The 19,567-nt window shown below is 34.1% G+C and overlaps 3 protein-coding genes across 4 annotated transcripts; 2 read left to right on the plus strand and 1 right to left on the minus strand.

The window, feature by feature from the left end:
- Nucleotides 1-5,274: 5,274 nt before the first annotated feature.
- AUL1 (auxin-like 1 protein) lies at nt 5,275-10,887 on the plus strand. The gene is made up of 7 exons (XM_088815640.1): nt 5,275-5,824; nt 6,893-9,785; nt 9,882-9,965; nt 10,042-10,107; nt 10,205-10,294; nt 10,395-10,571; nt 10,684-10,887. The coding sequence occupies exons 1-7, from the start codon at nt 5,487-5,489 to the stop codon at nt 10,717-10,719; spliced, it is 3,684 nt and encodes a 1,227-aa protein (XP_088671766.1). The 5' UTR covers nt 5,275-5,486; the 3' UTR covers nt 10,720-10,887.
- Nucleotides 10,888-11,268: 381 nt separating this feature from the next.
- Nucleotides 11,269-15,232, minus strand: LOC105966121 (glucose-1-phosphate adenylyltransferase large subunit 2, chloroplastic/amyloplastic). Its single transcript, XM_012990674.2, has 15 exons — nt 14,704-15,232; nt 14,340-14,573; nt 14,085-14,213; nt 13,767-13,940; nt 13,561-13,653; nt 13,345-13,428; nt 13,184-13,239; nt 12,936-13,029; nt 12,646-12,831; nt 12,471-12,551; nt 12,257-12,343; nt 12,040-12,144; nt 11,831-11,937; nt 11,654-11,714; nt 11,269-11,532 (listed from the first exon to the last, which is right to left on the minus strand). The coding sequence occupies exons 2-15, from the start codon at nt 14,565-14,567 to the stop codon at nt 11,431-11,433; spliced, it is 1,587 nt and encodes a 528-aa protein (XP_012846128.2). The 5' UTR covers nt 14,568-14,573; nt 14,704-15,232; the 3' UTR covers nt 11,269-11,430.
- Nucleotides 15,233-18,310: 3,078 nt separating this feature from the next.
- EMB2184 (Ribosomal protein L31) lies at nt 18,311-19,046 on the plus strand. 2 transcript variants are annotated; one of them, XM_088815641.1, is made up of 3 exons: nt 18,311-18,373; nt 18,404-18,485; nt 18,596-19,046. In XM_088815641.1, the coding sequence occupies exons 2-3, from the start codon at nt 18,414-18,416 to the stop codon at nt 18,923-18,925; spliced, it is 402 nt and encodes a 133-aa protein (XP_088671767.1). In that variant the 5' UTR covers nt 18,311-18,373; nt 18,404-18,413; the 3' UTR covers nt 18,926-19,046. The 2 variants fall into 2 exon arrangements, with proteins under 2 accessions (XP_088671767.1, XP_012846429.2); XM_012990975.2 differs by having other exon boundaries at nt 18,330-18,360; nt 18,408-18,485.
- Nucleotides 19,047-19,567: the final 521 nt, after the last annotated feature.

The following is a 19,567-nucleotide window of genomic DNA, read 5'->3' on the forward strand; positions in this document are numbered from 1 at the left end:
TGGAATTCTGCAAAGTAGTAGTAATTTGCTTGCAAACTTGAAGGTGGAAGAGATGAAAGAGATACTCATTTATAATGTAGTGGTCGAAAAATTATTTTACACTTGTCTTGTCAGCAGTGTTCATATCAAATCAATTCGGAAGAAATTCGATGGCGTCAAGCATAGATGGAAACACAGAAAAAAAGAGACGATTATTGGGCAGAACCTTGAGGACAAGGTTCATTTCAAGAGGGGTGGTTTGATACGACATATTATTTATTATATTATTTAGTTAATTGTTTAGTTAATATTTTATTATTAATTTATTAGATTAGTATATTTATGATAATATATGGCCGTGAGTTTTGTATTTAGGAGATTATTTAGTATTTTATTGGTTTAGGTAATTATGTTTTCTAGTTAGATTAGGATTCTAGGGTTTTATTATCTTTAAATAGTCGTTTTGTGCTAGAGTTTTATTATGCAGAGAGAAATAATAAAGAATAGATCTTACGTTTCGTAGGAAATATTTATGATACACAAGAGATCGCATCACACTCATACCCATGTCTTTTCTATTTAAGTTCATTTTCCGAAATATTTGCTAACACCCTCAACTTTAAAAAATAAGCATTTAAAACTGACTTAACTCACAATCACTAACTTCTACTTTTAAATAATTATTTGCAAACACCACGTAAGAGTGATTAGGATCCCTAATTTTATTTTTTATTTTTTTATTTTTTGTTAATTAACCAAACAAACGCACGGATAAAGTTTGATAAATGGGCCAATGCAATCTACTTTTTTTATGGTATTAGATCTTGTGAATTATTTCACCACATAATTGATATATACTTATATATAGACCCCCCTTTATCAACAAAAAAAAATATATATATAGACCCCCCAAAGCTGATTGCTTTAATCATACCTACATCTACCGCTTTTGAGATCCTACACCGGGTGAAATACACCGGGTAGATCTTTACCATTAATATACACACAAACACACACACACACACCCACATTGGTGTGTGTAGATCAACGGTGAAAAATCACCCGGTGTAACCTTCACCGGGTGTAGGATAGATAAAACCCCTACCTCTATATAGAGTTAACTCACATCAGCCTTTTTATTTATTTATATATTTATTTAAATCAATCCATGAATCTAAATCTCCCTTATAATTTATAAAACAAACACATAAATATACTAATTATTAAAAAAAAAAAAAACTCATATAGAATATTGACCAAATTCGAATAAAAATTGACCCGTAATATTTGTTCCGCTGGATTATCCAATGTACCATGTATACAAAACTTCAAAAAAGTAAGTAATAATTACGAGAGTATAAATTTATACAGTACACTTATGTGGTTAGGTGCACGTTCCTTCGTAATCATGCGTATTTGACAAATCCACGTGATTAAAATAATTGTGTATATTGTATGCAAGATTTATAAATGAATCCAAAGCCATGATAATCAAGAATATTTGAAGTGGTCAACATTAAATTTAATTTGTGCAGAAGAAACAAAAGTTGGTGGTGCATGGTAAGATAGCATGGTCAACAACAACAAGATTGAACCCCTTTTTTTGGGCAGCATTGATAAGCCAATAATGGGGCAAGAGATAAATTAAAGACGATGATTTCTTTCTAGTAAAGAAGTAAGCTTTCAACCGTGGACACCACTTTCTTTATATTTTTGTTTTCTTTTGTTTGAATTGCAATTATTTATTTATTTATTTTAAAAGTTTGAATTGTTTGAACATGGGGTGTTTTTTTGTGTTGAAGAATTCACTTTTCTGTGGGTCTATATTATGTATACATACATGTATTTCAGTATTTGTGTGAAGTTTGTTATCATTTTTTTTTTTAATTTTTAAAGCATTACATTTAATTTATGACAAAATGCACTTCACCCCCTATAAATTTTTCTATTTTGGCACTTTCCCTCCTACAAATACAAAAAAGAGACAATCCTCCTCGAAATATTGTTTTGGTTGCACTTTGCCACAAAAAAATAATTTTCGGTGGGCACCGTGCAACAAAAAATAACATTGTAAAGGGACAGTGTGTAGAAAATAATATTTTTAAGGGACAATGTGCAACAAGTATAACATTTTGAAAAAAACATTCACTTTCTTAAATTTTGAGGGGGTAAAATAAGAAATACAAAATTTATAGAGGGTGACATACAATTTATTCTTTAATTTATCATATCATCATTTACATAAATAATAATATAGCAAAAATATATAGTCGTTTTCATTAAAGTTGGTCGGTTTCAATTGAATAGATTCTGATTGGTTGATTAAACCGCTAATTCATAATAAGATCGATTTGCTCGTTGACCATGATGTGAAAATATTGGTTGCTTAAAAGACCAATTTCAACAAATAGTTACACTTTCAAGTTTTAAACATTTATCATTTTAAAAAAGGGGCCCCTTCAAAATTGATTCAATTAAAGGGGTTAAATTGGAATTAAGTATTAGGTCCTTTTCATGAAAACTCCATATAGCACGAACACATAAACGACGATACATGACCACACGGGGAAATAGACAATGGAAACGGCATTTCCCAAAAGCATGGATACGAGAATTTGGGAACAAAAATTCGTTATTCGAACATATTTCTAACTTTTCAAAAATTACAAAATGACCCGTAAAGTGTCCGACGGGTGTCCTCGAATATCGAGCACGTTACGTTAAGAAAATAAAGTTTTCGTAATACGGAGATGGAGTAACTTTTTTTCTCATTAATCGAATTTGCTGTGGAAATACATTGTAAATTTAATGCAATATCATACCTAAATCTAAAGGTCTACACAAAATTGAAGATTGCTTGATTGCAAGATCTCTAGATTAGATAAATCTTATCTCTCATTAATTACAAAGTGAATTACATTAATTTCTAGCAAATCCACTCCTAACGAGTACTTGTTGCTTTATGCTTATTCAGATAGTGTGGTTTTTAATTGTTGACGCGAATAAATAACAATTCACTAAACATGCATATATAAGAGTTTATGTGTGAATATGTGCAGATCGACGGTTAATAACCACGCAGTGTGTTTTATCGTGTGTAGTATCAAATAAATCGGGTTTTCTTGTAATAAATGCAAGTCATACACTTTTCTTTGACCAATTTTCTAGGTGAAACAAATTCAAATTACATTTTGTCTCCCATAATGAGATTTTCGGACCTACCAAAATAATGACTATTTTATTTCCTTACCTTCAGTATTTTTTCCTTTAAAAGAATATTAAATACCCAATTTTTTTTTTGTAGATATAATAATACTATACACATGAACCGAAACCGAAAATCAAAAATCGAAAATTGAAAACTGAAATCAAACCGTGTACACATACTTTATATTTTGCAAGTAAAGTTAAAGTCTTTATCAAACAAAACAAAATTGAACGTGTTACAAATTTTCATTAGCAAAATTGAATTAAATGAGACATACTTTCCAGTCAAGAATTTAAATTTATTCCCGTTTTCAGCATATTTTGAAATAAAATGTTTTGGTTTTGAATTTTTTTTCACTGCCTGAGTAAATATCCAGCAACAGTGTAAATACCATTTTTGCCCCTGGTTTTATTTTCCTTTTCCTTTTTGTCGCCTCTCAATCAATTACAGAAAATAAAAAAATATTTAAAATAAAATAATCGCCGCAAACAGAATAACACAACTTTCATAGCATATTGAGACGTAGCTTTCCACTGGATCTGGTCTATCTACACCAACACGCTCAATATTCTTTTTAGGGTAAATTACACACACCCCCTGAGGTATGCTTAAATAACTGTAAGGTCCCTGTGGTATCGATAATTACACTCAGCCCCCTGAAACGTAGTCATAAACTCTAATGGGATAATGAATTGGATACGTTATTCCGATAGGGTTCTAAAGGACTATTGGTTTCAGAAAGTGGTGGAGACAACAAAGAGCTATGGGTGATTTAAGAAATGTTCGGGAATGTTCGGGGAGCCATGTCACCCCATAACTCTTTGTTGTCTTAACCACTTTTTGAAACCAATAGTCCGTTAGAACCCTATCGGAATAACGTATCCAATTCATTATCCCATTAGAGTTTCTGACTATGTTTCAGGGGGCTAAGTGTAATTATCGATACCACAGGGACCTTACAGTTATTTAAGCTTACCTCAGGGGGGTGCGTGTAATTTACCCTTCTTTTTAAATAAAAACCGTAAATTCCATAATAAACTTGGGTAAATTACAAACCCCCCCTAAACTTAGATTAAATTACAAAACCACCTCCACCTATTCGTAATTTCCAAAACCCTCGAAAGTTGTTTCCATCTTACACCAACCTCTTACAATATGACTTTTCATTGATTTTTTTGATTATAGGGAATAAACTTTACACAATTTAAGATATTTTCTTTTATTTATCACCTATTTAACATAAGGTATCATAGACTGTACACACTTTCTGTTAAAAAACTCGATCAACAGTTAATAGAGAGAATTTTGGTTACTACAGATAGGTGTGTGTATTTTTCATTATTTAATATAAATTCAAGGGATTTTCATAATTTACCCAATAACATTCATACAAATGTAATTATGAATTTACTTTTTGAAGTATGATTTGATAAATAAAAAAAGAGAAAATTCTCCTATCCACTATTTGTACTTTAGCTTGGTATCACTTTACGTTCTTCTACTCTCGATTGCATCGATTTCCCCCCATGCACTTGAAAAATTATCTCAATGTGGCCCTTGTTGTTAGTTGTCAGACATTTGACATTAACACCGTTTGGTTTAAACTCTAAAATTACAAAAATATGTCACCTCTCCCAATTTAAATAATTATTAAAAAATAAAATAAAAATTAAAAAACAAGATAATGAAAAAGCATAGTCCACGACGGCAACCATAATATATTTTTATTTTTTATAATTTTTTAATAATGGAAGGAGTGGTTTTTTTGTAATTTTCAGACCTTAGACCAAAACGATGTTAATGTCAAATGTCTGAAAACTAACAGAGATTGCCACATTGATACAGTTTTTCAAGTGCATGAGGCAAATCGATGCAATTGAAAGTAGAAAGGGGTAAAGTGATATTGACCCAAATTAAATGGGGTAAAGTGAAATTTACTTAAAAAAATATAAATAAAAAGAGTTGAATATACAAGAGTAAAACCCAATTGGTGAGGAACAGCTAGACCTGCTACACCAGATCAAATCAGTAGCCAGGAGGTGGGTCCCACTCTCCTCCCCATAATAAAACATTTTCATTAAAATAATAATTTTCTCTCACATCACATCACTCCTTTCTCTCTCCTCTTTCTCTCTCTCTATCTCTCTCTCTCTTCTTCTTCGTGTTGTCTGACTGTTGCAGAATTTTTTTTTCTCTGTTCATAAAAAAAAAAAGCATCACCGAACAACAAGGCGGAAAACAAATTAAATAAAAAATAAAAAAAATACAAAAAACAAATAAACAAAAAACCCTAGCTTCCATGGAGTCTCTATCCAGACCTCCGCACAGAAGAAAGCACTCCGCCACCACAGCCGCCTTCTCTTCAACCTTCTCATTTAAGAACCCGTACGACGGCGTTTTGCTGCCCAGCGGAGGCGAGCGGAAGTCGTTGGAGGCTCACGAATACAGTGAGATTTTCTCCGGCTCTTCCGCCATTCCGGTGCTTGATCTTTCGGGTCTGGATGACCGGGTCGGGTCGGGCGATCCTCGGAGCTCCAAAATCGATTACTCCAACATTTTTGGTGGCCTCAGGAATGATGACGTGGCGGTGCCCTATCAGGAGCTGTTTAATGGCTCTTCAAAGAAAAGTAAACCACGGTTAGTTTTTCTTCCTGATTTTTCGCTACTTGGTTCTGGTTGGATTTATTGATTGTTGTTTAGCATATTTTTATTTTTTCAATTGTTTTAATTAATTAATTAATTAATAAGCTTCTTTAAATTTATCTTGTCATTATTTCAATTTTCAACCTTCTTTGAAATTTTTATATTTTTGTAAAGAATTTATGGTTGATTGCATTTCATCTGTGGAAAAAATCAGACTACAATCTGCTAATTATTTTTATTTTTTATTTGGCTTTACCAGTAATGAACTTGATTATAAATGGATTTATGAGTTGACTATAAAAATTTAATCTTGATTGGTTTTTTTTTTTTTGGCTATACACTTAGTTGTTCATTGTTAAACGAGGCCGTTGAAAAATCGCGCGAATCGGTGTATTTAAATTTTTATCGAAGCTCCCTTATTGGCTAGGTTCAAATGTAGTTAATAGCTTTTCAAATATTCTGCTATAATTTGTTCTCTGCTTTTTTCAGTAGTTCCCGGCTGTTTAATCTTCGTTTTCGGTTCAATTTTGAGTTTTAGACGTGCTTGTAATTTGTAATTTGTTCCACATGTAATTTAAATAATATGAACTAGAACAGGAAAGTGTTTTAGTATCTTGATGCCTCTTATCGGAAATGCAAGAATTGGTTAAGCGCATTTTGCCACGTGGCCCAATATTTGAATTCTTGCAGTTGTTTCATGACATGATTTTTTTTTTTTAATCCGTTCTTGTAATTAAACTCATTTAACAATCAAATTATAATAGTTGTACATAATTTGCTCTGTTAGTATTATTTGCATTTGATTTTCTAGCTCGTGTTTCGCTTGTATGTGTCATATGCATTTTCTTCATTCATTAGGGATTTTTGGAGATTGATAATTCTTTTGTGATTCTTGTAATCTCTTGCATCGAAGTTTTGCACATTGTATCGCCCTGTATTAATACCACGTGTATATCTCGAAACAAATACTATCTAGTCATTTAATTTAATGTATATTACTTTCCAGTGTTTGAATATAGATAGTTGGGAGTTGTCAATAAATTCTTTATATATCCGTTACAGGATTCCAGCAGATACGCTGCCACCTTTGCAAGAATCAAGTTCTCGACATTCTTCAGGAAAGACGAAAACGCCCTCCGCTGAGGCGGCATCTGATCAATACGTCGATGGTGGTAAGCAGCAGTTCAACATGTCCTTCAACAGAACTAGCCAAAGAAACATCGATGCACCGAACGGGAAAACACACATCGCAGAGCTCCATGCAGTTCCAGGATTTACTTACTTCGTTAATGGCGGAACTCCTCAGACGCCGAAGACGGAAAATGACAGGCTTGCCCCTCCACTAAAACGTGAAGTTAGTCGAACATGGAGTTTCGCCGCTGAAGTTGAAGCTGTTAAAGGTAAAGGCGGATCAAGTCCCGAGAAATCACGTACACCTGATAAGTCAAAGTCACACAATGCGAATGAAGTTAACTTCAAATCACAAGTAAGTGACAGCAAAAATCCCAGGAAATCGAACGCGTCAATTTTTTCTTCCGAAGAAGACGCTTCTGAAAAAGTCGCCGGTGAATCTTCGCCGCCTTTCTTTGGTGAGGAATTTGACGAGAATTCAGTTGCCGCCGTGTCTGCCGCTGCCTTGAAGAAAGCCATAGACCAGGCTCAGGAAAGTATAAGAGTCGCGAAAATGATAATGGAAAAGAAAAAGGAAGGTTTTCGAGATGGTCTTAAGCAAAGACCAAAGAGCCACGCGAAAGTTATTAAGAAGGAAAAACACGAAGAACTTAACCCCGTATTCACTGGGAACGACGGGAAATCCAATCCATCCCTTCATCGCAACGAAAAAGTTGTTAATGCTGCTGCGAATGTTGATATGGAGAGGGTATGGGAGAATGTCGAAACAGCTAAAGAAAACGGGGAGACACATGCGAGGGGGGGTAAGCTTTTTGCGTCCGATTGCAGTCGGGGTAAGACGCTTTATCTTGATGAAAAGGTTTCGGTGGAAAATGTTTGTGCAGCTGAAATGCATAGAGATGTAAGCGATAGCAGGAGCAATGAAACATTGGAAGATGTAGAAATAACTGTGGATAATATGAAACGATCCGAAGCTGCCGCCGAACAGGTGGAAACGACTCCGATTACTCCTCAAAGGGAGGAGGCTGAACGGTCTGACAGTACATTTGATCGTGCGGAAGGATCTGAAAATAGGGTGGAAAGGGTTCTAGATGCTTCTCATGGAACTCGAGAGCAGGAGGAGGATGTGGATGAAGCTGGTGAAAAGTCGAGGATATGCCTGGAGGATGAAGCGAGCGAGCAGAGAGTCGATAATGATATGGATGATAAGGCGAAGTGTGAGAAGAAATTTGAAGACAATGTGGAAGACTTGACGGTGCTGAGGGCGGAGTTTGATAATTTTATGGATGAATCACGGAATCGGTTCGTGAATCTGGAGCAAGACGATACTGAGAAGAATTCCGTAGAAAGTGTCTTTAAGTCTAAAGAAGATGGGATAATTTACGATGAAGAAGAAAAAGTGACGATGCTGGAAACGGCTCGTGCATGGGTAAAAGAGGCAGCGTTGGATGAAGAAATTAATGAAACGGAGCCACACGACTTTGCAGGAGTAGGAAACGAGGCTTACGAGCAAGAATTTGATAACAAGAAACAGAATCATGTTCATGATGGAGATATGAATACATCTGAATATGAAGCAGCTGAGACAATAGTGATGGAGGCAAACGATTGTGCTGAAATCGAGAAAAGTACTCGTTTCGATTCCGAGGAACTAATGAATAATCTTAGATCTCAGTTTCAGGAGAATGCTTATAAGGTGGATATTGATGAAGCCGTTGATGTGAATACTAGTGACGATGCTCGTACTAGTAATGAAGCCTGCTATTTTGGCTTGAACGACAAAGCAGAACAATACGAGAAAGCTGTTGAAAATTGTGAAGAGAAGGACAACGAGTCAGAAAAATCGTCGTCCCAAATGGAGGATAACGAGATATCTGGAAAGGATGCATTGAATAGAATTGCCTCTGGAGAGATATTTGTTGAAAGTGTGCACGGTGCCTTTGAGGGCCTTTCTGCCGAAGAGAAACTGCCGGAAGGTGATAATGCGTTCGAAACAAGAAGTGAAAGTCACGATGCTGCTCGAGAATGTGATGTTAAAATCAATAGACAGAACTTAGCCGAGGTCCATGCATCTGATACTGGAAAATCAGAATTCGATCTCGAAGATGTTACGAAGGTGCCGGAACAAACTTCAGAGACTAGTGAAGAATCTGTACCAGTTTCCGGTCTTGAAAGTGTAGATGGATCGTCTTCTCATGAATCTGAAGAATGTGCAGAAAATGCAGACGACGAGACCTCGAACAAGGAAGAACTAGAAGATGGAGTTCAAACGGCTTCTAATGAAAGAAGCTCCGACGAGGAAAAAACTGAAGTGTCATACTCTCGCGTACGTACTGAACCCAATGAAACTGAGAAACCCACTGGTCTAAACATGGAAAAGAGTAAGGAGAATCTTGTTGCTAAAGAAAGTTTGCAGAACGATGAGAAAAACGAACACCAGCAAAGAATAGAAGCCATCAAGAAGGGAAGAGAGCGCGAAAAGGACAGGATAGTTGTGGAAAGAGCAATACGGGAAGCTCGTGAGAGAGCTTTTGTGGAAGCTCGGGAAAGGGCGGAGAGAGCCGCTGTGGAGAAAGCAGCTGCCGAAGTTCGACAGAGAGTTCTATCGGAAGCTCGTGAAAAACTCGAGAAATCCTCTGCGAAACAAATGACCGATAAGGATAAGGCCTCCACCGAAGCCAAGCGTAGGGCAGAAAGAGCTGCAGTGGAAAGAGCCACAGCAGAGGCACGCGAACGAGCTTTGGAGAAAGCCATGTCTCATAAAAGTTACACGGAGGCAAGAACGCCTAGCTCTTCGGGCCTGAAGCACAGCTTTTCTTCCTCGGTAAGTATCGATTTTCTGTTTTATTGCCTTGGATAGCAATAATTGAAATTTTTGCTTTTGCGTGCTAGAAAATGACGGTGGAAAACTTTCTTGTAGGATTTGGAGAATGGATCGAATACCGAGTCAGCACAGAGACGTAAAGCAAGATTAGAGAGGCATCAGCGAATAATGGAACGAGCCGTAAGCATTTCTCTGCTGTATGTTTGTAATTATAGCTAGAACTATAAAACTTTTCGTAACTGTTTTTTCTTTTCAGGCGAAAGCACTCGAAGAGAAGAATATGCGCGATCGTCTTGTCCAGAAAGAGCAAGCCGAGAGAGATGTATACTATATACCTCTTACGAGATTTTTTTACAATTATTTCCAAAAATAACCCCAAATTGTTTGTCTTGTTAAAAATCGAATCTTTTTTATTGCAGAGACTGTCTGAATCTCTGAATGCTGATATTAAGAGATGGGCTGCAGGAAAGGAGGGAAACTTACGGGCACTTCTCTCAACTTTGCAATACGTACGTACTTCGAATAAATTGCTAATACGAAATAAGATCTCTACTAAATCAATATTCGGCAACCAAATAATTGGTCATAAATCGTTTTTCAAAAATGCAGATTCTTGGTCCAGACAGTAGTTGGCAGCCGATTTCCCTGACAGAGATCATTACAACTGCTGCTGTGAAGAAAGCGTACAGAAAGGCGACTCTTTACGTACACCCCGATAAATTGCAACAAAGAGGAGCTACGATTCAGCAGAAATACATATGCGAAAAGGTTTTCGATCTTCTCAAGGTAATTTTCTCAGTTTAATCAGCTTTTGTGATTGTTCGATAGTTCTTGCGTTTCTTGATTGATTGGCAAAAATAGATTCTTACGTATTGTTCTCTTGCTCTATCCTCGTCAGGCGGCATGGAACAGGTTCAACTCCGACGAGAGGTGAATAAACGATGTGCGCGTTGCATTGCGCTATGAAGCTCTGTATCTATTTAATTCAATTTATTTATTTTTCTTTGGGAGAGATCTATATATATTTTCCATTTTATCACCAGGTAGATCAAGTTGGAAGAACTGAAACTATGCTATTAATGGATTATTTTATTTTTTAAAACCTAATTGTTTATTCATTATTCCAAATATATATATATATATATATATATATATATATATATATATATATATATATATATATATATATATATATTATTTGACAAACAACTTGCAATTTAATCGGCCAAAGAGTCTTTTTCAAAAATAATAAAAACTTAATTAAACTAGAAAAATACAGAATTTGCAAAAAATGGAAAAACGAGTTAAACCCTAATTATAATAGATCTCGTAATTTTTGGAACACACCCAATTTATGGAATCCTTAATCTTATTTTTCTATGAGGCTCTAGTAAAATTGGTGTCTGGAACAAATCTACGACGAAATTAATCCTATAGAACAAAAAATCGTACGGAATCAACCGATATGAAGAGAAAAAAAATCTAGTCCAAAAGGCTGATATTCATGCATTAGTTTTGTTAAAACTACTTATTTACAAATGAAATAGGGTTCTAATTTTATTTATAGGAGTTAGAAGAACAAAAACAAAAAAAAACAGAATTAACTTTCTTGAGTTCAATCTCAGCATGAAAAATGCAGAGCTTATTAAATGATCGTTCCATCTTTAATGGTCGAATTCTTCAGTATGACTGTGATTCCCGATCTTATGTAGAAGCCTTCATCGGCCCTTTCGGCTTCTTGCACACCCTGAAATATTCAATTAATCGAGAAAAAAAATATTATCAGTAAACAAAGTATGTTTTTTAATTTCGTATTAATAAAAACAGATTCGTACGTTGATCGATGGGAATAAGAAGGAAAAGCTTACGTCTTTATTTGCGATAATCACATCCTTTCCGATCTTTGCATTCTTGTCGATTATGCAATTACTTCAACGCACAAAAAAAAAAAAAAAAAAAGAAAAAAAAAATGTCAAGAAACGAATAATGCATACGAGTGATCTTTACACTTATTCGAAATATTTCAATTTGCATTTCGATTTTACCTGATTTTGGAATTATGTCCGACACCAATAGGAACCTTCCCTTGTGCCAGCAGAGACGCAATTTCGGATTCTGTTTGATAATAGTCGGCTCCCATCATCATAGTATCCTGAAGAAAATGAAACATTTTTTCGTATTATTTTTATTGGAAGAGCCAAATAAAATAAAATAAATAATAAATTAGTTTTAGAGATGAAAATAGGTAATTTACCTTTAGCTCAACGCCATAGTCCAAACGTGATCTTACGCCAACGATAGAGTGCTCGACGCTGCATTCCCGCAAGAAGCAGCCGTGGGAAATTATTGCATCCACTATCTGAAATAATCACATTCATGAGGTCGATACACAAAGAATAAAAATTAAAAAAAATTAAAAAAATAGAAAACAATATATTATTATTATTACTATAAAAGATTTAAGATCATACCCTGCATTGTTCGACTTTTGTAGGAGGCAAGAATCTTGGAGATGTGTAGAAAGGTGTCTTTGGATCGTTAAAATCAAACTTGGAAGGCTGAAATAATATAACATAATCCACATTTAGCTCGCGATTATAAATTAAACAGCAAATTAATTTTGCGTTTTTGTCTCGCATTCTACGAATTAAAAAACAGAAAAATGCGTGGAAGAGAGAGAAAGACCTGCTTGGTGAGGGCCAAATTGGCATCGAAGAACGACTTTATTGTTCCGATGTCTTCCCAATAGTCACTAAATAAGTATGCCTGATAACACAATCAAATCAAGAAAATCGGTATAAAGCACCAAAAAAAAAAAAAAAAAAAAAAAAAAAAAAAAAAAACACTAATCGAGGCTCACCTGAACATTGTGATCCTTCACAGCAGAAGGAATAATTTCGGAGCCAAAGTCGTTGCACGAAGGATAAGAAAATCGCAAAAGCTTTAGCAAAACATCGGTTCTAAACACGTAAACTCCCATCGATGCGATATAAGGAAAGCTCGCAGCTTCTTCGGGAGAAAGTCCCAAAATCGAAGTGTCGACTTGCTAAAATGCATTATTAAAGAACGAGCGAAATAATTAATTTGAAAAAAAAATTATAGCAAAAAAAAATCAAGAAAACTGGACTAGTAAAATGAGAATTATTTTACCATTGATTGTAGAGCAGAGCCCTTTGGTTTCTCGGCGAATTGAACGATTCGACCCTTTTCATCAATTTTCATCAACCCGTAATCCGAGGCTCGGCTAAAAGAATCAGAAAACAAATACACTAATTCATCGTGAAAGCATTTAACGAGTTCTTGATGCATACGGAAGAACTCTATATCTATGAAAATCATTTATAAATCTCTGAAATCGAAACGAATCAGAAAATCGGATATCGGATAAAAACAAATACCTATTATCCATGGGTACACACGAAACGGTAATATCTGCATTTGTATCTATATGCTTCTGCAAGAACATTATATATATAGTTAGATCAAAGTATTATATTAAGATCATATAATAATGAATCACAAAATGTAAAAATTGACGGTCGGTAAGTTGAAAGAGTACCTGAACAAAGTCCATGTAATCCATTCGGTAAAGATGGTCACCCGACAAAATTAAAATGTGCTCAACGTTTTTAGTCTTGGCAGCCTACACACACACAAATATATATATATATATATATATATATATATATATATATATATATATATCCACCAAAATTAGTAATATTCCTAAAAGAAAAAATAATAAAGAAAAAAAAAAAAAAAACTGGACAATAACCTCGAAAACCCATATAAATTGTCGAACAGCATCCGCAGTTCCTTGAAACCATTTCTTCCCTGCTTCACCCGGCGTCTGTGTGGCAGCTAAAACCTATGTCCATTGTAATTAAAACAAAATTAAAAATAAACTGTGGTTTCTTAAAAGAAATCGAAAAACAAGAACTTCTTAATATCAAGTTACAGTAAAAAAAAAAAAAATGGCACCTCGACAAAGCCATCACCAAAATTGACACCATTTCCGAAATTATACGTCCGAGCAAGGTGACGATTCAGAGAGAAAGAATTGAATTGAGTCATAATGAAAATCTTTCTAATCCCACTATTGATACAATTGCTCATCGGTACATCGATAAGCCTGTAACAACCTCCAATCGGGACCTAAGCAAAATACAATAATACAAGTCCGTCACATGAATACGACGCTTTATGAATGTGACATACATCTAAGAATTGCAAAAAAAAGCCATTGTTCTTTTTTCAAGAATCAAGAAACAATAAATAAAAAAACAATCTTTCTCTTACAGCTGGTTTAGCTCTTCTGTTTGTAAGAGGAAAGAGACGAGTGCCGGCGCCGCCACCCAAGATTATCGAAGCAACCGTTCCCGGATCTGCCTTCGGGTTCTCGTCGATAAACGACGAAGATTCAAATGCCTATTAAAAAAAAATCATTAATCTAATAAAAAATTCACACATGATACTACATTTACAGCACATGTAAATAAAAAATTAAAATAAATTAATCATGAATTAATTATGGGAGATAAATAAATAAATTACCGCCATTTCCTTGTTTATATCGCGGGTTAGAACAGAGAAGGCAACTCCAGGGTTGCAATTTCTGCTTCTTTTTCTGTTCAGAATTACGCAAGTTCTTGCTCCAAAGGCATTGCTTTTCAAGCTACCTCTCACTCTCTCTCCTAAAAGTACTTTCTCTCTCCTCATCGAACCGCCATTGATTTCTACAGGATGCACCTTCGCTTTAATGGCGGCACAACACGAATCCATCGCTCGCTACAAGAAATGATTCACCAAAAAAAAATCAAAAAAAAAAAAAGCAAAAGCACTTTCTGCTAAAAGATCACCAGATTCTCAAGAACTCAAAGCAAAAAAAAGGTAGAATCTTGGAGAAAAAAGCTCTCACCTTTACCAACTCAACTTCGAAAAAAGCAAAAGCCCAGATCAGAAAAGTGCTTTTTCTTTCTTCTTTACTCTTCTCCTCCCTTGAAAATAACGAAGATCACAAAATCTTGCAAACCCAAAACCCTCTTGTAGGAAACCAAGAACTGTAAATCTGTAGCACAGTTCTTTCTTTTATTCAGTGCATGTGAAAAAATCTAGAGAGAGAAAGAGGAGAGAGAGAAGGAAAGAATGAGAAAGCAGGGCGTGATGAATGGGACGGTTTAACAAGTGAAGTAAAGACTAGGTTTTTTTTTTTAAGTTCGATTTTGGTGAATCTAAGATCCTAATTTGATGTGATTAAATTGACTAATTCATGCATCAATTTATTATTTTATTAATTAATTTCTATATATTATATATAGTATATGATGAATGTGATCAGTAGGTGCAGACTTTCTATATATTATAATTGATTGCTTGGGAATTAACAGTACTGAAATATCTAGCGGTCACACAATTTTTTATTATATTTTTATTATTGTTTATTATTCACAAGATTTTGTTACTACATTTAGTAACAAGAAGTTTGATTAAATATGAAGTCACGTGTTCAAATTCATAAACTTAGTTTAGAGGACAAAATTTCACACAAAAGCTAAATAAAATATCTTTAATATTTATGGGCCGATAGCTAATTTTACTTGGGCCTTATACTTATTTACGAGCCCAATTCGGTCTATTCACCCAAGTCTATTCGGTTCTCAAAATTATACTGGGTTAACTTATTCAGTGTTAGATCTAAGGTTTCGTTGACGTAATTTTTTTTAAATAAGGTTATTAATTATACTTACAACTAACAGAAACCTATTTTGTATGTGTATTAGAATAACAAACGTGAAAAATTATTTTACGAAGAGAAAATGTAAAGGTTGTTTCTCGTTTTCCAAAACAAAATTGAATTATAACGAATTTTCGGAAATGTCAAAAGATGTTTTTAAGTATTGAAACCGTATAGAAATATATATTATAAATCTTGTTAGTTTAGAATAGATCCGATGCCTTAAGCAGTTGCATGTATTGATTGTCTTCAAAACCGACAAAACCGACTAATGCTATATGTAATGAGTTTGACTTAAACACGAGTTTGTCAGCTGATCTAATCCATGAGAAGAATCGAACCCTCACCCTACAAGTTACCAACACGGGTGACACAACATCGTCAAGTCGTTTTCGTTTACCGTTGAGTAGTAGCCCAGTGAAAAAGGAATTTAAAAAAAAAAGGTAAATTACGAAAACTCCATTGAAATTAGGCTAAACAACTAAAAACACTCCCATCTATTCGTAATTACCAAAAACCCCCATGATGTTTGTTTCCGTCTTACATCAACCCCTTACATTGTGACTTTCACGGATTATTTATTCCATGGAATAGACTTTACACAATTTCAGATATTTTGTTTTATTTCTCACCTATTTAGCAGAAGGTATAATAGATTGTACACATTTTCTGTTAAAAAACTCGATCAACAGTTAATTAGATGGGGATTTTGGTTATTACGTATAGTTGGGGGAGTTTTTCGTTATTTACCCTAAGTTTTAGGGGGGGGGGGGGGGGGGGGGGGGGTTGTTTCGTAATTTATCCAAATAAATTAAAATAAAATAAAGGGTAAATTCCACTTCCCCCTTATACTTTGGCTCGATATCAATTTACCCCCTTCTACTCTCAATTTTATCGATTTGCCCCCTTGTACTTTGGCTCGATATCACTTTACCCAATTCTACTCTCAATTGCATCGATTTGCCCCCTTGTACTTTGGCTCGATATCACTTTACCCCATTCTACTCTCAATTGCATCGATTTGCCCCCTTGTACTTCAAAATTTGTCTCAATGTGGCTCTCGCCGTTAGTTTTCATACATTTGACCTTAACACCGTTTGATCTAAGTTTGAAAATTACTAAAAAGTCACCCGTCATAGTTTAAATAATTATTAAAAAAAAATTAAAAAAAGTTAAGAAAAATCGTAACTGGCATCGTGGACTATGTTTTCTCGTTGTCTTGAATTTTTTATTATTTTTAACTTACAGTTGTTAATTAGATCTAATTACAAGTTGTCATCTGCTTGAGAAAATGAATTACCCATCTTGAAGGTGAATCTAACAAAAATGTAGATAAGACATACAATGGAAGAATTAATCATGAATTAAATTCGATTCATTCACCCCAAACTCATCTTGTTCTCAAAATTATAGCAGGCTAACTATATTTCAACTTCAGATCTAAAATTTCGGAGGCCAAAACATATTTAGTAAGATGACCCTCGGTTACAGACTTTCTATATATTTTGATATATCGGACCTATGAGTTTTACTATATCTACAAATTTGTTTGGATGGTTTACTAATTAAATTATACTACAATATATAGTATTCGACTTTCCTAATTAATAGTTTAACTGATTTAATCCTACGGCTGAAAGTGGTTATATCGAATATTTCCTATTCTAGAAACATTTTAGAATGAAGTATACAAGAGGTTTATAAAGACCTCTTAGAAATCTTTACAATTGTGTAACAAGTTCTTACTTGTAAATGATCTACCTAGGATTTTTATTTTTTATTTTTTTGGCTCATTTACTTATTACTGTGAGAATCTCTTTAGCCAATTAATACCGAAAATGTTTGTGCAAAAGCGATAACATCCGTCGCTTACCTTTAGAACCGGCTATGTTACATGTAATGAGTACGACTTAAAAAGTACTACTAACCAGTTCAAATTATTTACTCCCTCCTTTTTCAAATTCATTATCACTTAGAAATATATATATATATATATATATATATATATATATATATATATATATATATATATATATATATATATATATATCTTCAATTAATTTTTAATTCCAATCATCCCCATTAAATTACTCATTTCTCAGTTTTGCTAAGATCACTTATAAATTATTTCAACTATACTTTCACAATTAAAATAAGTGATTAATGAGAGAATAAACAATACTTAATTCCAAACCGACGGAATATTATTAAATATTAATGATAAAGTTAAGGGATGTGATAAATGTCGTTCGAGCTTTAATAATACCGTTTCGACTTCAAATCTGATTTTAATCATTTTTAATTCTAAATTTTGCAAAACCCAAAAAGTAGAATTTGTAGTATTCTGAGTTAGTTTTCTAATCCGATTTGAATCACCAAAATTGGATGTGGGACGGGAAAGATATACATGAATCAATGGATACTGCCCACAACTTTGATGTATTGTTGAGGCATCTAAAATTCAAAATGTGACTCATTCATGCATAACTTTGTCACACGGCATCCAATCTAGCGGATTTAAGTTGTATTAGAAAGCTAACCCAAATGACTACAATTTTCGTGTTTCGAATTTTGCCAAAATCAAAACAGAAATATGTCAAAATCAAGTTCAAAGTCAAAACAACAATAGTAAAATTAAAACGAGTTTTAACATTTCAGTAAAATTAAAGTATGTATTGTAACCCATTTACCGTTGAGTAATAGGTAGAGAAAAATAAAATAAAATAAAAAAGAAATTAAAAAAAGTAGATAGTGAAGGATAGTTTGGTAATATATCACCACCAATAAAATGCCTATCCACAAATTGTAGCTTAGAAAAACCCAATCTCTCTCATCTTCCACAAAACAAAGAAAGAAGGTAAAATCGAGAAAAAAAAAAAAAAAAAAAAAAAACAATGGCGCTCACTCTATCCAACGTATTCATCCACAAAAATCTCCCCACTCCTTCACTCTCACTCGCCGCCAAGGTACAGCCGTACAATTTCTCTCAACGCTGCTGTTAATTTCATTTTTTGTTTAGTAATTTTTGCTGGGTATTGTTATATATATATATATATGTATGTATAAATTGACGCAGGTGAAGGGAGTGGTGGGGAGCAATCAGATGCGGTGGAGCTGCAGGAAAGGAGACATACACCCCGAATTCCACGAAGATGCTAAGGTGTACTGCAACGGCGAGCTTGTGATGACTACCGGCGGTACGAAGAAGGAGTATGTGGTGGATGTGTGGTCCGGCAACCACCCCTTTTACCTCGGCAGCCGCTCCCAAAACCTAATCGACGCCGATCAGGTTGAGAAATTCCGGAAGAAATACGCTGGCCTCTCCCAAATTATGACGATTCCTGATCTCAAGGGTGAAATCGTCATTCCCCCCAGGAAAAAATCTGGCAAAGGTAAAAAGAAGTAGTTTTTTTTTTTCTTTTAATTAAAGATTGTGTTTTTTTTAAATTGAATTTCTGTTAATCTGACTCAACTGGATAATTTTTTTTTTTTCAATTGGAATTGTTAGAGATGAATTGTTTGATCAATTGCTGTTTTTGGTATTATAATTAGAATTATAATAATTTTAGTAGCGAATTCGAATGGCAATTCCGTGAATTGGATTACTATTAGAATTTATAATTCTGCTAGGATTTTCAAGCTTTTGCAGGAATTTACTACAATTTATCATTGGTTTAAAATAAAAACTGAAATGTTAAATATCGTTTCGAATTTACTAATTCATTTTGGTCTTAAACGTGATTTTGACCATTTTTACGTTAGCTTTATAATCTAACTTAATGTTCATCGATTCATGCATATCCTTCTCACCGAACATCGAATCTTAGCGATTCAAATTGAATTAGAAAGCGAACTCAAAGACCTGAGAATTCCGTTGTTTGAGTTTTGCCGAATTCAGACTCGAAAATGGTCAAAATCTATATAACAAAATTAGGAATCCATGACAGGTAAATTAGAGATATGAACATCCACATTCTGAATTTGAATTCAAAACAGAGACAATTGAAAAGAAAAAAAATTCAAATCTAAATTGACAAAAACAGCAATA

Source organism: Erythranthe guttata, chromosome 3 (assembly GCF_056151865.1).
Source record: "Erythranthe guttata isolate IM_541 chromosome 3, IM_541, whole genome shotgun sequence".
In the NCBI taxonomy this organism is placed as follows: Eukaryota; Viridiplantae; Streptophyta; class Magnoliopsida; order Lamiales; family Phrymaceae; genus Erythranthe; species Erythranthe guttata.

What these genes read in the sequence shown, in the direction of transcription:
- AUL1 (XM_088815640.1), top strand. Translation starts at nt 5,487, where the DNA reads ATGGAGTCTCTATCCAGACCTCCGCACAGAAGAAAGCACTCCGCCACC. An exon ending in TCAAAGAAAAGTAAACCACG is followed by an intron (nt 5,825 to 6,892) that starts GTTAGTTTTTCT and finishes TATCCGTTACAG; the next exon opens with GATTCCAGCAGATACGCTGC. An exon ending in AGCACAGCTTTTCTTCCTCG is followed by an intron (nt 9,786 to 9,881) that starts GTAAGTATCGAT and finishes ACTTTCTTGTAG; the next exon opens with GATTTGGAGAATGGATCGAA.
- LOC105966121 (XM_012990674.2), bottom strand. Translation starts at nt 14,567, where the DNA reads ATGGATTCGTGTTGTGCCGCCATTAAAGCGAAGGTGCATCCTGTAGAA. An exon ending in ACAGAAGAGCTAAACCAGCT is followed by an intron (nt 13,941 to 14,084) that starts GTAAGAGAAAGA and finishes TATTTTGCTTAG; the next exon opens with GTCCCGATTGGAGGTTGTTA. An exon ending in AATTTATATGGGTTTTCGAG is followed by an intron (nt 13,429 to 13,560) that starts GTTATTGTCCAG and finishes GTGTGTGTGTAG; the next exon opens with GCTGCCAAGACTAAAAACGT.
- EMB2184 (XM_088815641.1), top strand. Translation starts at nt 18,414, where the DNA reads ATGGCGCTCACTCTATCCAACGTATTCATCCACAAAAATCTCCCCACT. An exon ending in CACTCTCACTCGCCGCCAAG is followed by an intron (nt 18,486 to 18,595) that starts GTACAGCCGTAC and finishes AAATTGACGCAG; the next exon opens with GTGAAGGGAGTGGTGGGGAG.